The sequence below is a fragment of the Hypomesus nipponensis genome, chromosome 23, assembly GCF_054491055.1.
Source record: "Hypomesus nipponensis isolate SF chromosome 23, ASM5449105v1, whole genome shotgun sequence".
In the NCBI taxonomy this organism is placed as follows: domain Eukaryota; kingdom Metazoa; phylum Chordata; class Actinopteri; order Osmeriformes; family Osmeridae; genus Hypomesus; species Hypomesus nipponensis.
This window is the reverse complement of record NC_140383.1, coordinates 23,640,758-23,657,500: the sequence shown is the minus strand read 5'-3', so window position 1 is coordinate 23,657,500 and position 16,743 is coordinate 23,640,758. Positions and strand designations below refer to the sequence as shown.

Sequence of the window (16,743 nt, the reverse complement as noted above, 5' to 3'; positions counted from 1 at the left end):
GATGGTGTGGTGTGAGGCTGGTGTAGGGTGGAGTAGAAGGCACTCACGTGTCAGTATCCAGTGAGAAGTAGTCGTAGAGCTTGACGATCCTGGGGTGGTCCAGCTGCTTGTGGATTCTGTACTCCCGGCAGGCGTGTCTGCGGACAAGGATGCCGTGTTACCATGACGTGTTACCATGACGTGTTACCATGGGCAACCAGGGGAAGGAGGCCCGGGCGGATGGAGGGTGGAGGTGCCACCTGACTGACTTGATGAGCAGACACCTCCGCTTACGGAGCGGAATAACAATGTGCTTGTAAACCAGGAGAGCAGCAGGAAAATATCACCTGAGATCTGCAGTGAGATCTTCTACCAGGGTTTTTTTAAAGACTAGAAAAGACACACACCCGCACAATGTATAAAAGGTTGATGAAAGGACATGCTACAGAAGAACGCTCCCTTCTCCCCTGAAGACGAGGCTCTTTAAGGCAACCTGAACCCCTTCATACTTGTGATAGTTCTCCTTCTTCTCCTCTCTCCAGTTCTTGTTGAGTTGGTGGATCTTCACAGCAGCATACCGTTGCTCAATCAAGTCAAAGGCCTGGAACAGAGCGACACAACGTCGTTTAACGACTTCCATTCACAAATGAGAAGGGAGCTGTTTGATAGAGGCTGATGAGATGGGTGAACTTGCCTTGTAAACCTCACTGAAGCCGCCTCTTCCCAGAAGGTGTAGCAGCAGATATCGTTCATTCAACGTTGGATGGTCTTTGAATCTTTGGACAAAAGCACATCCGGAAAATCTGAATATTCCTGGAAAATCGCTCCACATAAACACATAACACCTACACTAGTAGAAAATTAAGCCGTAGAATATTCAATGGATTAACATACGCAGGTAGTTAGTTAACGCCTTTGAGGGTTTAGGTTGGTTGAGGGGCAGTTCTATGGGCGTATGTGAAGCCCTCTGTGACATGCTTGCATGTAAAAAGGGCTATACAAATACATTTGATTTGATTAGGGAAGAAAACTTAAATAGCATATTTCCATCTAAACTCCTTCTAATCATCAGGCTAGTTATAACTGCAGCTTACTCCGCCTATTAACAACCCTTGGGACGCCTCGTTAGTGAGAAGGAATCGGATTCTCCTGCGACAGGCTCCCTAACCGATAGACATGTCTGACGAGCCCTGAGGTCAGGCGGGTTTACCCCCTGCCCCCACACTCACTGGGAGCTGTCCTCGTTGTTTATTCTCTTCAGCTCCCGGATGTGAAGGTTGCGGACTCTCTCCAGACGCTCCAGCTCGGCCTGGATCTCAGCCTCCTCCTGTGAATCATTCAAGCCCACAGACAAACGTCAGAGGAGCGACCACAGGACGCAGCGCTCATTCAAACCCATTCCTACAACCCGCATATTAAATATTAACGGTTGACTTGGTAGAGGCTCCGGGGCCGACTCTTGATGCTTATTCACCAGGAAAACAACAAACACTTCAATCAACCACAGACTCCCATCTAACACATAAAAGGACAAGCCTGGCAACATCTCCGGAGATCCCCCCCCGCAGACGCTCTGAGCGGAGTCTAGAAGCAGCTCGATTTCAGGGACTAAGGGACCGGGATGGGTGATTCTTATCTAATTGGCTTGAACAAAATGACCTATAAAGACTGCAAAGGTGGGCTGATGTCGTCTTGACCTTCCAGACTGCTCAGCTCAGAACTGACCTTCTTCAGATGTCCCAGCCTCAGTTTGAAGATCTCTTCCTGTTCGTGGTACTCCGCAAGGGACAACCTTTAAAGGAGAGACACCAAGAGATCACCACAGGGGCGAGCAGGCCCCCCACCACAGGGGCGAGCAGGCCCCCCACCACAGGGGCGAGCAGGCCCCCCACCACAGGGGCGAGCAGGCCCCCCACCACAGGGGCGAGCAGGCCCCCCACCACAGGGGCGAGCAGGCGCCCCACCACAGGGGCGAGCAGGCCCCCCACCACAGGGGCGAGCAGGCCCCCCACCACAGGGGCGAGCAGGCGCCCCACCACAGGGGCGAGCAGGCGCCCCACCACAGGGGCGAGCAGGCGCCCCACCACAGGGGCGAGCAGGCGCCCCACCACAGGGGCGAGCAGGCGCCCCACCACAGGGGCGAGCAGGCGCCCCACCACAGGGGCGAGCAGGCGCCCCACCACAGGGGCGAGCACTCTACATCTGGTTGGTCGGACATAACCTGACCCGCTTCACATCCCCGACCGCAGAAACACGCGTCTTTAGACTGATGTTAAGTCAAGACGGCACGGCGATCAGAATATCGACGTTGACTTAAGAGCGCCGCCCTGGAGCTGGGCTGGTGTTGGCTGTGGCGTGTTGGGCGGCGGCAGACTCACAGCTGAGGCAGGCTGGGCTTCAGGAAGGGGTCGCTCTCCGCCCCGTTCAGGGCTTTGGCCTTGCGCTGCTTGGGCTCCGAGCTGGAGGCTGGGGCCTGCGAGCTGCTGGCAGACGGAGGCTTCCTCTTGGCTAACAGTTTTCTCTGCCTCTCGATTTCTTCCCTCTGTTGGTTTATCCACTCCTGCTGCCTGCAAATTAAGACACGGGGGGGACGGGGGACGGACAGACTCCGTTTAACATTTAAACACAAAATCAATCTCCCTTTCTCTGTGCGTCCGGACCGAACAACGCTAACATTTTGGTTTGGAAAGCCAAGCTGAGGCGTTGGGGCGAGTAACGGTAGCGGACGAGGGTGTTTTGGGGGTGGAGCTCACTTGACGAGGTTCTGGAAGGCGAAGCCGTCCGTCCACTGCTCCGTGAAGGAGGCCCCGTGTCGCACGGTGGTGAAGTGACCCAGACGCAGCCTCTCCTGCATGCTGGTCTCTCTGCATCCCTGCTTCTCCTGGATGCTCTGGGGAACAGAAGCGTTAGCACTAACGACCAGTCACTGCCTCACACACACACTGATATATAGGTCACATCATATTTGATTGTCAATGACACGGAAAAGCAGGGAGCGAGAGAAAGGACGTGGGAATACAGCCGGGGCCGGAATCGAACCCGGGCCCCTTTGGTCAAGGCCTTAGCCTACAGTGGTACAAGCCTTACCCAGGAAGCCACCTCACACAAACAGGAACATGCTATCAAATCTGTGAAAAAAACCAAGGACTACCTTCTCTATGAGCAGCTTTTTGCTCATGGTGATGCACTTATTTAAGCGTTCCTTGTATTTTTCAAGTAATTTCTGTTGTTCGTCTATCTGTCTCCTGAGATCACAGTTGGCCTACAGAGAGAATTACAGTTAGTTTACAAGCAGGTTACATTTCACCATATCACAACTAAACATTACATTGATTAAGAGAAGAAAAAAAACTAATAAGCAAACAATTGACCGAAGGGAGGTTTATCGTCATTCACTTTATTGATCCCGGAGGGAATTCAAGTATCGATCCTAAAAGACATCCTCCTAGCAGGAGAAAGAGGGTCCTAACTGCTCACCCTAAGAAGATCATCGATCCTTCCCTCTTTCTTCTCCAGGTCCAGGTTCTTAGTACTCTCCAGGGCGGCCAACTTCAGCCCCGTGAGGTCTGTCTGCAATAGTCACCAAAAAGGGGCTTTACGGCACGCTCGACGCATCCACGTAGCATGGGAACGCTCCTTAGCTGGGCTGCAGCCGGCCTTACCTGGACACCTTTCATTGCTAACTGCTTCGGATGCATCACATCCCCGAAGGACAGACTAGTGGGCGAGGAGCTATTTTGCCGGATCTGAAACAGGAGGAACAACATCTCAAACAGTTATTGATCTCGAATGTGCCTTTGGATAAAACCGTCTACTAAATTCATAACATGTCAAATGTACACCGTGAGACAGGATATGGTATATGCCAAGGGCTTGAATGAAACCACACTGCGTCTACTAAGACAGGAGATGTTGATCATACACAGAGGACAGGCGGTCCTGAGGACCAGGGCAGAGAGAGGCTTCATGCAGGAGGACAGGCGGCCATGAGGACCAGGGCAGAGAGAAGCTTCATGCAGGAGGACAGGCGGTCCTGAGGACCAGGGCAGAGAGAGGCTTCATGCAGGAGGACAGGCGGTCCTAAGGACCAGGGCAGAGAGAGGCTTCATGCAGGAGGACAGGCGGTCCTGAGGACCAGGGCAGAGAGAGGCTTCATGCAGGAGGACAGGCGGTCCTGAGGACCAGGGCAGAGAGAAGCTTCATGCAGGTGGACAGGGCCTACTCACCGAGGAACCCTGAGCTGAGAAGGAATGTGAGTTCTGTGGGGAGCGGAGGGCCGGGGGGGGCGCTCTGACAGGGCTGGAGCCGGCCCCTCCCTGGAACTGCAGAGGAGAACAGACACAGGAAGACCCTCTGTCATGACGTCACCACCCGCCCCTCTGTCATGACGTCACCACCCGCCCCTCTGTCATGACGTCCCCACCCGCCCCTCTGTCATGACGTCACCACCCGCCCCTCTGTCATGACGTCACCACCCGCCCCTCTGTCATGACGTCCCCACCCGCCCCTCTGTCATGACGTCACCACCCGCCCCTCTGTGATGACGTCACCACCCGCCCCTCTGTCATGACGTCCCCACCCGCCCCTCTGTCATGACGTCCCCACCCGCCCCTCTGTCATGACGTCACCACCCGCCCCTCTGTCATGACGTCACCACCCGCCCCTCTGTCATGACGTCACCACCCGCCCCTCTGTCATGACGTCCCCACCCGCCCCTCTGTCATGACGTCACCACCCGCCCCTCTGTCATGACGTCACCACCCGCCCCTCTGTCATGACGTCACCACCCGCCCCTCTGTCATGACGTCCCCACCCGCCCCTCTGTCATGACGTCACCACCCGCCCCTCTGTCATGACGTCACCACCTGCCCCTCGGGCGTGACAGGGGGCGCCGTCAGGGCGCGGTCTGGATCCAATCAGGTAGCAGGGCTGCATCTCGACACGCTTCTTAGGTTCTTCTGCCCCTGCCACCCCCAGTTAGCAAGCTTTCCTCTCTGAGAAATAATCACTTACATCAAAGTAATCACTGATCTTGGGGCCTCGTCCAATGGATTTTCCTATGGTAGAGATGGAAGAGAGAAATTAGCGACCAACTTCAAGCTTGGCAGGGATACATTAGGCATGCTGGACACCAGGACCTACCTTGGCTGCTCTCTGATTGGTTGTCAGGTTTCCTCTTCCTCCCTCGGGACGACTCTGACTGTTTCTTTTCGGGGGTCTGTCACAACACAAGTCATTTAGCCAATCGCTGCTACGAGGACGTAGCAACACGTGACCCAAGCTAGGGAGGAAAACGCTCCCATGTTCCACATCAACACAGCCCCGACGTGTGAGACTAGATACGACTGTACAACACGTCAGAACCAGAGTCCCCCAGCAAATTATCCAAGTTTCTGTGCGAGTCTAGGATCTGCAGCCATGCCTGTGACAGACAGCTGCTCATGGGATTCTAGCAGACAGAGCAGAGCAGTTTGGAGCTCCAGTAACTGACATGGTAGATAGCAGACAGAGCAGAGCAGTTTGGAGCTCCAGTAACTGACATGGTAGATAGCAGACAGAGCAGAGCAGTTTGGAGCTCCAGTAACTGACATGGTAGACAGCAGTGAATACAAAGTCGCTCGCTACCTACCGAGTACGCAGGAGAGCTCCCTCTTTTCACCTCTGAGCCCTGAAATCACACAGCCACAGAAGAGGAGGTTGAGAGAGAGAGAGGGAAGAGTGAGAGAGAGATGAAGAAAGAGAAAGAGAGGGAGGGCAGAGGGAGAGAGAGATGAAGAAAGAGAAAGAGAAAGAGAGGGAGGGCAGAGGGAGAGAGAGATGAAGAAAGAGAAAGAGAGATGAAGAAAGAGAGAGATTAACTGAAAGAGAGACAGAGAGAGTTGAAAGATTCTATGAAATGAAAACCATGACTAAACTTGTTTATAATTAGCTTGTTTTGACAGAGATTAATCGTAATGAAAAACTTAATGAGGTGGAAATGCAAAAATGTCATAAGCACAGAGGGGGAAGCGCATCGATGACCTACACTGCCATTGTTGTCAGTTTTAGGGCACTGGCTGTGAGAACGCACACTATACACTGCTGGTAGGCGAGCAGACAGCAAGCTGCTGCATCTGAATGATACTAGCCTTTGGTGTCTGACGGATCATCTGGCTCAGTTACAAACCAACAACATCCACACGGTTCGCACAGTGACTCAGCGATCATGTAGCCAATGTGTGAAACAAGGTCAACAACATTTACACCAACAGATAAAGAGTGAATAACTCACTCACAATGATATAAATCAACAAGGAAGATCAGACTAGCCAGAAATCCAGATGACACGGTTTCTAGGGTCCTTTCTCCCCGCAACATATCTTTATGGGGAGGCCTGGGGAAGGTGCTGGTCTGATGGAGTCTGTCACTGCTGTTCATAATTAGGGAGAGTGTGGTGTGTGTGTGTGTGTGTGTGTGTGTGTGTGAGGGGGGACGACATCTGTGTGAATGACAAGTCTGCACGTTCAGCAGCTTGACGACAGAAGAGGCCCGCGAGACAGCCTTCTCTCTCTCCTCCATCACACCCCCCGCACAGGCCCCGCCTCCCGCACAGGGCCCCGCCTCCCGCACAGGGCCCCGCCTCCCGCACAGGGCCCCGCCTCCCGCACAGGGCCCCGCCTCCCGCACAGGGCCCCGCCAGGGAGCACATGATGGTCTCAGCACCAACACTTTCCTACGTCAGCGTGGTGGAGGCGCTGCCGTTTGCACGCAGCCCTGCTGTCGACACGAGGGGCGTCGCACCCAGGTGGCTCAGGGACGGAGGGGGCCAGATCAGCGGGACGGTGACCCCCGAGGTCACGTCACCCTAGCAGGACGGCCTGGCGCGGCCGAGGTCAGATCGAGGCTTACTGTGTGACACCGGAGGGGGAGAGCTCGAGGAGAGCGTCACAAAAATGCAGAGCGTTTACACTCATTTCCTCTCCCCCTCTAGACGAGAGCTCCATCTTAGATTACACTTGGCTTTCACGCCAGAGGGGCCCCAATCCCGCCTCCCCTCCCCTCCCCTCCCCTCCCCTCCCCTCCCCTCCCCTCCCCTCCCCTCCCCTCCCCTCCCCTCCCCTCCCCTCCCCTCCCCTCCCCTCCCCTCCCCTCCCCTGCTAGGTCTGACCCAAACAAGGGATCCACCACATCCAGACAGAACTGCAGGAGCTCCAGCTCGTCCCGGACACTCCCCTCTGACGCAGGGCCTTACCTCCACCTCCTTGTCGCTCGACGAGCCCAGGCTTCCAAAACTGTGGTTTGAACATTCGTTGTTCGTCAAGCCCTGCGAGATGAGAAAAAAAAACCAGAAAGAAACCCGTCAAGACAAATTACAGGGCCAGCGAGTCCCCCAGACAGAGCCAGACCGAGGCCCATCTCCAGGGCCAGGCGTGAGGGGTGTGGAGGGAGGCTTTACTGACTTTGGTTCCCCCGCTGGTTCCCCCACTGGTGCTCCCGGTGCTGCCCCCGGTGCTCCCCCCGACCCCGCCCATGAAGCGAGCCTCCAGCAGCTCCTGTCTGCGGGGGTCCAGGCTGTGCAGCTCCTCCATGGTGCCTGGTAGGGGACACGACAACACCTCAGCGCACGGACACCGGCCGGAGCTCTGCAGTGGAGCGTTTGGTTGACAGCAGGAGAAGAGATCGCAGGTTCAAATCTCCCCCCTCCCCACCCACCCCCAGTATGTCACTTTGAATAAAGGCACCTGCTAAATCGACACAATATTTGTACATTATTGTCTGGTAAACACTCTCCAGAAGGAGAAAACCCCACACCCAGACGTCACACCCAGACGTCACGTCTGGACGCAGGCTGCGGGGACACCATCCCAAGCCGTAAACACCTTTCAAGCATGGGATCAGTACAAGCATGATGGGATGTGTCGGGGAGCAAATTAAACACTTTACTGGTTGGGATCGATCTCAACATGGTGAAAAGCCGACGGGCTCAACTTGGACTTAGTTTCAAGACAGACCCCCCCTCTCAGGTCTTCCTCGCGGCTAGACAGATAATCTGTTCAATAACAGCATTACAAGGTATAAAAGATTTTCTTGCTGCTAAAATAAGGGAGTAACTGTTAAGTGGGGAGATGGTTCCCTTGTCCGACAAAGGCCGAGGAGTTTCCTTGAGGAGGGTAATAAACATGCTATATGAGTTCACGTCTGATGTGGGAGGCCCTCAGGACGCTTCCCTTAACGTCGTCCTGATATAGTGCATGACCACATTCAAATGACATTCACAGGCTAGCTATTCCACTGGGCCCGTGCTGCAGAATATGGGATTTGATGAAGGGTGGGACACAGTCAAACTCACAAGCGTCGTTGTTAAAGCAACAGCCGAGAAAGGAACAACAAGATAAAGCACGGGCGCCGTGTTTCTAGCAGGTTACCATCCCGACGGCCCCTGTGCCTCTAGACCCCGTGGGATCTCCACACGCTGGAGCATCCCCCAGATGGCAGGCAGGGTCTCTGTGGGGGCTGGTGACAGGCGAGGCCCTGCTCTACAGACCTCCATTTTGGAGAGATATCAAAGGTCTCACAGCACCTGTTCAGAGCTGTATACGTCTTCTGTAACTCCTCCGCTGGCAGATCACAACCACAGATCCATCCCCCCTAGCCTCCCTACTGAGCCTCCGCTAGGCAGGTGACTTCAGTGGTAGTAGTCCCTGTGCACAGTCGAAACACAGGCTACGCATCCACCTAGCGATGCCAGAAATAGTTCAAACAAATCCCCCCCCAAACACACACACACAAATACACACACACACACACACACCGCAGGTATCCCGCTGTCTGATCGACTCTGATACATGCATGTGTGGAGGGCGCTGCTCGTTCATTTCCCCCCTCACAGTGGATCACATTCTACAGTATCCAGTGTCCAACTTTCCCAGAGACAGCTCGGGATGCCGTGCTTCTCCCTACCTGAATGCATAAGAGACCACATCCTGGCAGAGCAGAGGAGAGACCACATCCTGGCAGAGCAGAGGAGAGACCACACCCTGGCAGAGCAGAGGAGGGAGGCTAATAAACATGTTATATGAGTTCAACCTGCGGCCCCACCAGTGCCGTTGCCCAAGATGGAGGCCATGTTGGCTCATTTGTGGGGTGGAGGTGACAGACGTGGAGCTGTGAGGGGAGCACACCCTGCCTGCTCTCTCCCAGAGTCACGTCCAGAGCACACCCTGCCTGCTCTCTCCCAGAGTCACGTCTACAGCACACCCTGCCTGCTCTCTCCCAGAGTCACGTCCAGAGCACACCCTGCCTGCTCTCTCCCAGAGTCACGTCTACAGCACACCCTGCCTGCTCTCTCCCAGAGTCACGTATACAGCACACCCTGCCTGCTCTCTCCCAGAGTCACGTCTACAGAACACCCTGCCTGCTCTCTCCCAGAGTCACGTTTACAGCACACCCTGCCTGCTCTCTCCCAGAGTCACGTTTACAGCACACCCTGCCTGGTCTCTCCCAGAGTCACGTCTACAGCACACCCTGCCTGCTCTCTCCCAGAGTCACGTCTACAGCACACCCTGCCTGCTCTCTCCCAGAGTCACGTCTACAGCACACCCTGCCTGATCTCTCCCAGAGTCACGTCTACAGCACACCCTGCCTGCTCTCTCCCAGAGTCACGTCTACAGCACACCCTGCCTGCTCTCTCCCAGAGTCACGTCTACAGCACACCCTGCCTGCTCTCTCCCAGAGTCACGTCTACAGAACACCCTGCCTGCTCTCTCCCAGAGTCACGTCCAGAGCACATCCTGCCAGCTCTCTCCCAGAGTCACGTTTACAGCACACCCTGCCTGGTCTCTCCCAGAGTCACGTCTACAGCACACCCTGCCTGATCTCTCCCAGAGTCACGTCTACAGCACACCCTGCTTGCTCTCTCCCAGAGTCACGTCTACAGCACACCCTGCCTGATCTCTCCCAGAGTCACGTCCAGGCCGACTGGTTCGCCTACACAGCATCAACTCCTCTCCAAGCTAAGGGAACTGTTTTGCACTGTGCCTGGTAAATACACAGTTCCTTGGCTCTAATGGCCATGATTACTGTTAGAAGTATGCACTGCTGATTCTTCATCTGTCAAATGAATAAAATGTCATGTAAAATTTGATGTAAATGTGAGGATTCCGACCTGAGATTATTTTAATTCCTTTATTCCACATCCCAATATTGAAATTGATAGTTAACAATGAAGTAAATAAAAAAAACGTTTTTATCATTTTTATTTAAATTTTAATTCATCGTCTGCTAATTCTAGTGAGAGTAACAGGCTGTGTGGGGTTCTGTCATGTTTTGGCTTGCAAGACTGTTGCCTGTGGATATTTCAGTGCAACATGGTAACTTGAGAAATGTCATGCAAGTAGTACAATGCAGCAAAGAAAATGCTGTATTTAATAATAATGTAAACTATAAATGATCTAGTCTACACATTGCACGGATACAATATTATTTGACACAGAGAGAAAAACAGTTGAGCTTTGTGGAACCATTTAAATTAGTCTCTTTGGGACATTTCCAAAGTCACAGAAAATAGACTATAAGGTGGGAGTGACTAAGGGAATAAAAAAAAAAACTCAAGTCAACTACATTCTACTTACAGTCTAAACATCAGGTCTAGACATCATATTTGGAACACAAGGACTTGAAGGAAAGCGAAGAGAGTAACACTGGTTCCCTGGTAAGGAGGAATTTCTGCATAAATATCATTTCAATACTCTCCCTGCCACCAAACTCACGCCCCTGCACAAGCAAGTGGGTGAACCCTTAGAATGCAGTGGATGTCATTTTAGCTGCATGCTGTTCAGCATAGTGTGTCCACCTGTTTATGACTGACACTTGGAAAGCCATTAAAATGCCTAATATGAGACAGCTGGGTTTTTTTTCTCCCACCAAGTGATGCCATTCATTATGAAACAAATAATTTGGCTGAAGCCATCACAACAATATCCGCCTACATTTTTTATTTGAGATATTACATCAAAGAAGCTGTTAGTCAAATGTCATGCATCCAATTTCCCTGCAGCACTAAGGACCTCGGCTGGAGAATGCCTGTACAGTGCTAATAGGTGCAGCACTGATTCGAATACACAACATTCCTTCTGCTGTTCTGACACAACTGTGGACTGTTCAAGAATTGTCTACCATTGGCTTAAAGAGACCCACTGACTATCAATCTCCAGATAGCAAACCTTTCTGTACATATTGGGGCAAACGTCAACAAAGAACATCAGAACATAGGCTATCTATGGGGTATTATTCTGCTGGTCTATTAAGCCTGACTCCAAAGTGTCTCCTATACCATGCTGTTGATTGTGGAGGCCAACTAGTACCGTCCACCCAAATCTACTTATCAATGACCTGCCCCATTACACAGTAACACAATAAGAAGTTGTAACATCCAAATGTCCAAAAGTGATCATGGAAAATAAGATGACCCCCAGAACTTTGTGCAACGCTGAATACGTCAAACCCAGTCTCATCTAAAATATGTTTTATTACATAGGAGTAACTTGATGATAGTCTAGCTCAGATGTCATCTGTAATGAGTGCAAAACAGATAACTGGTGGGCTTACTAACATTTAGCTAGTAGCCATCCATCCCCATATTATTGGCTACTACTAATCAATATCAGAGCAAATTGCATTAACTTGTGCTTATAAAATAACATGCTGGCTCGTCCACCTATCCCACCTTCCCCGACGATGTTTTAATCAGATATATTAGTTTTTGCTAGCTAGCTTACTGTAGAAAACAAGTGATAACTAGCAAGCTATCTAGCTTAGGCTACCTTTCGATGCAAGCTAACGTTAGCTAGACAGTCACAGACTGCTTCTGTTCTGTCAGGTCGGATTTATCAAACACCTTAGTTTGTGCCGACAATCATACGTATCCACAATAGGCTAGTAAACTGGCTACATAGAGGCTTGCTGGTTGAACTAAATTCACTTCATAAACCTACTGGCCAGAACAAGACATCTTCTTCAAAGCCATCTATCTACCCAGGCTAGCAAGCTAACTAACTAGCTAGTGTTTAAAGCTAGCTAGCCTGCTGCTGTAGTGGTGCTGGTAGACTTGCAAGCTGCCCACCATGTATTCACCCGAGTCTTGCTAAGTCAGTTGCAATCCATTTCAAAGCGGTTCTTTTTACAAACCAAAACACAACTCTCATAAATTTAAAAACTGGCTTTTTTGTCCAATAATAATGTGTACAGTACCTTCCTTAGCCTTCACCACAGCCGTGATATGTTGCTGAGAAAGCGACCCCTGCGCTGGGGACGTGGAGAGCTGGGACCAAGATGGCTTCCCTCAAAACTTCCACTGATACTTTGGACACTCATCAAGCTACTTTTTGAATTGACATGTCAAACAAGTGAAATCAGTGGCAACTAAATCCCGAGACTGTTGAAATCTCGCAAATTAGACATGCATATGGCCGCAATCAGTGACCCGACAAATGCGTTAATTTCACATTTTGGATACAAACCTCACACCTCTGCAGTGCGTCTTCAGTGCCCTCACTGCCCTGTATTGTACGGGAGTAATCTTAACATGCACGTCATACGTCGTGTGCAAAATGTGCAAATATTATCGCGAGGTTCATGACATGGACCCCAGTCTCACCCCAGGTATTCAACATGTCTTCAATACTTAGCTTATTGACTTAAGTGCCACTTGCAATCTTACAATGTCGAACAAAGAAAATCGATGTCCACCATTAACATCCAAATGCTTTATATGTCATTTATATATGGCTACTTATAAGTTCCAATTATTTGATTGTTTTCTATAAAAACTAACTAAACAATTGGTTAGAGGTAGATAAAAAAAAAAGGTGATATTCATGGACACGATTTAAAGAGTGTAAAATATTTACTTCACCAGTTTGCAGAATAAATACAGAGGAGTTTACTTCTATACCTGTACAACCTGCCATTAATGGTTTACTTCTTCACATCTTTGAGCTCAATATTCTAAACAGACAAATATGACAGTGCAGCAGAAAAGCATGGAGCCGGGTTACAATGGTGGATGTGGTTTTCTGAACTTGCTCTGCATCCACACTCTTTGCATTACAACTTTCTTTCCTCGGTTCACCTGTAGTCGCCTGTCCTCAAGATTTTGAATTTCCTCTAATCCCGAGTTGGTAAATAAACGGTGGACTTCATCTATGGAGAGACAAAGAGAACAATACCATGATTGTAGATTGGAAAAACACTTCTAACTCAGATTAGACAAGTGTCAATACCATACGATATACTTCTACCTTTTGTAAAGAAATAAACACAAGTTCCATCTCTTCGTATGTAGAAATTCTCAGACAAGCACTGGCCTGTTGTACACAAAAGACACCACTTTTGTAATCAATATTACACATCCACAGTTTAAAAACTGTGTGTGTGTAAGTGTGTGTGCATTAAGTAAATCAATAACATTCTCCATACTTTGTATCAACACAACACAAAGAGGTTTCACAATGCAACCACTGTGCAGTTTCCCAACAGTCTTTCAGAGAAACCGTTTCAAAGTAGAGATGTACCTTTCTTCAACCTGAGTTGTGACAAGTCATATCTGCCATAGTCTCGGAAGAGGAATGTCCCTCCATGTTTTAGGAATCCAGACAGTCGATTCACAACTCCTTGAACTCTGTCAATCAAACGAGCAGCATTATTCTGATAGTTTATTCCAATATACAACATACAGTGCATCTGGAAAGTATTCACAGCGCTTCACTTCACATTTAGCTGAAAAGTGGAAAAAGTTTCATATTTAAAGAGATTTGCAAAAGATTTGAACAAAAATAAGTAACAAAAAGTATTCACAGACTTGGCACAATACTTTGTTGAAGCTCCTTTGGCAGCACTAACAGCCAGACCTTTTTGAGTATGATGCTACCAGCTTGGCACACCTATTTTTTGGGCAGTCTCTCCCATTCTTCTTTGCAGGACCTCTCAAGCTCCATCAGGTTGGATGGGCAGCGTCAGTGCACGGCTATTTTTAGATCTCTCCGGAGATGTTCAATCGGGTTCCAGTCTGGGCTCTGGCTGGGCCATTCAAGGCCATTCACAGTGTCCCAAAGCCACTCCTTTGTTATCTTGTGTGCTTAGGGTCGTTGTCCTGATGGAAGATGAACCTTCGCCCAGTCTGAAGTCCAGAGTGCTCTGGAGCAGGTTTTCATCAAAGACGTCTCTGTACATTGGGGCCTGGTTTCCTACAGACACGAGGTTTGGCATTCAGGCCAAAGAGTTCAATCTTCTGTTTCACAGGATGAAGTTTCTCATGGTCTGAGAGTCCTTCAGGTGCCTTTTGGCAACTCCAGACGGGTTGTCCCCTGCCGTTTACTGAGGAGTGGCTTCCGTCTGGCCACTCTACCACACAGGCCTGATTGGTAGATTGCTTCAGGGATGGTTGTCCTTCTGGAAGGTTCTCCTCTCTTCACAGAGCATCGCTGGAGCTCTGTCAGAGTGACCATCGGGTTCTTGGTCACCTCCCTGACTAAGGCCCTCCTGTACAATCCTGTCTCGGAGGTCCACAGACAATTCCTTGGACTTTATGGCTTGGTTTGTGCTCTGAAATGCACTTTCAACTGTGGGACCTTATGTAGACACGTGTGTGCCTCTCCAAATCATGTGCAATCAATTGAATTTGCCCCAGGTGAACTCATATCATGTTGTAGAAACATCTCAAGGATGATCAGTGGAAACAGGATGCATCGGAGTTCAAATTTTGATTGCTGTGGCAAAGGCTGTGAATAATGATGTACATGTGATTTTTTTTTTTTTCAATTTTTATAGATAAAAATAAAATAAAAACGTTTTCACATTATCATTATGTGTAGAATTTTAAGGGAAAATAATTATTTGATCAATTTTGGAATACAGCTGTAATATAATGTGGAAAAAGGGAAGCGCTGTGAATCCTTTCCGGATACACTGTATCAAATTCAAATAAGCCAACAATATATGTTATAACAATAAATCCAACAAAATCAATGATAATGTCCTATATAGAGAAAGGCTTCAAGGCTAAACCTGTGTCTGAAACAGAGAGGTGAGGCATGAACTGGCATTTAGATTAAGCTTGAGGAAAGTGGGGTTACACCATGGTAGGGGTGTGTATTGTGGGAATTCTTTGAGTGTGTGTGTTTATGTGTGCACATTTGTTTGTGTGTATGTGTATATGTGCACGTTGGTTTGTGTGTGTGTGCATGCATGCATGCCTGGGTGTGTGCAGAGGAGGGAGGGTGGATGCGGGCAGCTGGCAGATGATAAATGGTAGTAGGAGCTCCTGTCTTTGTCCCCTAACCTTCACCTACCGCTCAGGGTGAATGGAGGAGAGCACAAAGACCACCAGAATAACATCCAGGCTCAGCGGAGGGAAGGGAAAAGAGGCCACCTCATCGCAAATGTCATGGACAAAGGCATGACACACTGACTGGTCGTAGGCTGGGTGTTCCTATGGAAGGTATCATAGATTAAAGGAGACATGACAATACATATCTGCATAAAGGTAATGATCCAGATGTTGGGTATGAATATGGAAACAGTTCTGTGGATGGTCTCTTGGATTGCTCACAACAAAACCAAAATGATGTCCGTAAATATTGATTAAAACCTGTTACAATAACAGCATAAAGCCACAATAACCATCATATTTTTGGTAGAAAATGAGCAGTGACAGTTACACACAGATGGATTCAGGTTAAAGGGGATGACTTTTCAACACCAGCAGACAAATTATTTGACTGAGAATCACAGGAGGAGTTTCTATGGAAACAGAGCAACGTCTCCCCTGCCTTCCCACCACCACCTCCACTATCAAACACACGCACGCACACACACACACACACACACACACACACACACACACACACACACACACACACACACAAGCTGATTATCACGCAAACATTGCCTAAAACTACAAGTGTGTGTTGCAAACATTGCATCTGAACCTTCTGTGGAGATCCTAGATTTAATTCTATGGTGAAAATGCACAAACCTATTTTTAATTGTGTGATTGTTAAAGCTCATCTTCAACAACTAAACATGTGTGATAGTTAAAGCTCACCTTAACCAACTGAACGTGTGTGATAGTTAAAGCTCACCTTCACCAACTGAACGTGTGTGATAGTTAAAGCTCACCTTCACCAACTGAACGTGTGTGATAGTTAAAGCTCACCTTCACCAACTGAACGTGTGTGATTGTTAAAGCTCACCTTCACCAACTGAACGTGTGTGATAGTTAAAGCTCACCTTCACCAACTGAACGTGTGTGATAGTTAAAGCTCACCTTCACCAACTGAACGGCCCGAGGGGAGAAATCGCAGCAGTAAAGAAAGACTCCTCTATCTCTGTGGGACACGAGACACAGAAGGCATGCAGCCATGACATGTATTCAGCTGGATTATATTCTCATCAATTGAAGGGTTAATATTGATATACTTTGCATACACGTGTGTGTAAGGTCAATTATACATCTATTACATAAAATTCTGATATATTACATATCATTCCAATGCCCAGCAGCACAAAGACTTAAGGAGTAGCTGTTTGGAAATATACAACTGTTTTCCTTTCATTCAAGAGTCCTTCATAGGCGTATACACAGAGGTCAAGTTTAAAGACTTCCTCCTCATTATTTTCCTGTCCTGGCCTTGCTGAATACTCAGGACAGAATGTTCTTTGCAAGATGACGTTATAGTTTGGCACCAGTCATATGCTAGGCAAAGCACGTATTCATCTCATTCCTCT

At 49.3% G+C, this 16,743-nt stretch overlaps 1 protein-coding gene across 1 annotated transcript in view; it reads right to left on the bottom strand.

The window, feature by feature from the left end:
- Positions 1-12,448, bottom strand: part of tlk1a (tousled-like kinase 1a) — a 17,468-nt gene extending 5,020 nt beyond the window's left edge. Inside the window, exons 1-17 of the mRNA XM_084688781.1 lie at positions 12,208-12,448; positions 7,419-7,552; positions 7,211-7,282; positions 5,609-5,647; positions 5,122-5,197; positions 4,993-5,036; positions 4,206-4,301; positions 3,642-3,725; positions 3,457-3,549; positions 3,131-3,241; positions 2,733-2,869; positions 2,358-2,546; positions 1,705-1,771; positions 1,209-1,306; positions 674-755; positions 489-580; positions 48-137 (exon numbers count right to left, since the gene is read on the bottom strand). Coding sequence (XP_084544907.1) covers positions 48-137; positions 489-580; positions 674-755; positions 1,209-1,306; positions 1,705-1,771; positions 2,358-2,546; positions 2,733-2,869; positions 3,131-3,241; positions 3,457-3,549; positions 3,642-3,725; positions 4,206-4,301; positions 4,993-5,036; positions 5,122-5,197; positions 5,609-5,647; positions 7,211-7,282; positions 7,419-7,547 — 1,499 coding nt within the window. The 5' untranslated portion in view covers positions 7,548-7,552; positions 12,208-12,448. The remainder of the gene's footprint in view (positions 1-47; positions 138-488; positions 581-673; positions 756-1,208; positions 1,307-1,704; positions 1,772-2,357; positions 2,547-2,732; positions 2,870-3,130; positions 3,242-3,456; positions 3,550-3,641; positions 3,726-4,205; positions 4,302-4,992; positions 5,037-5,121; positions 5,198-5,608; positions 5,648-7,210; positions 7,283-7,418; positions 7,553-12,207) is intronic.
- Between the last annotated feature and the right edge of the window lie 4,295 nt (positions 12,449-16,743).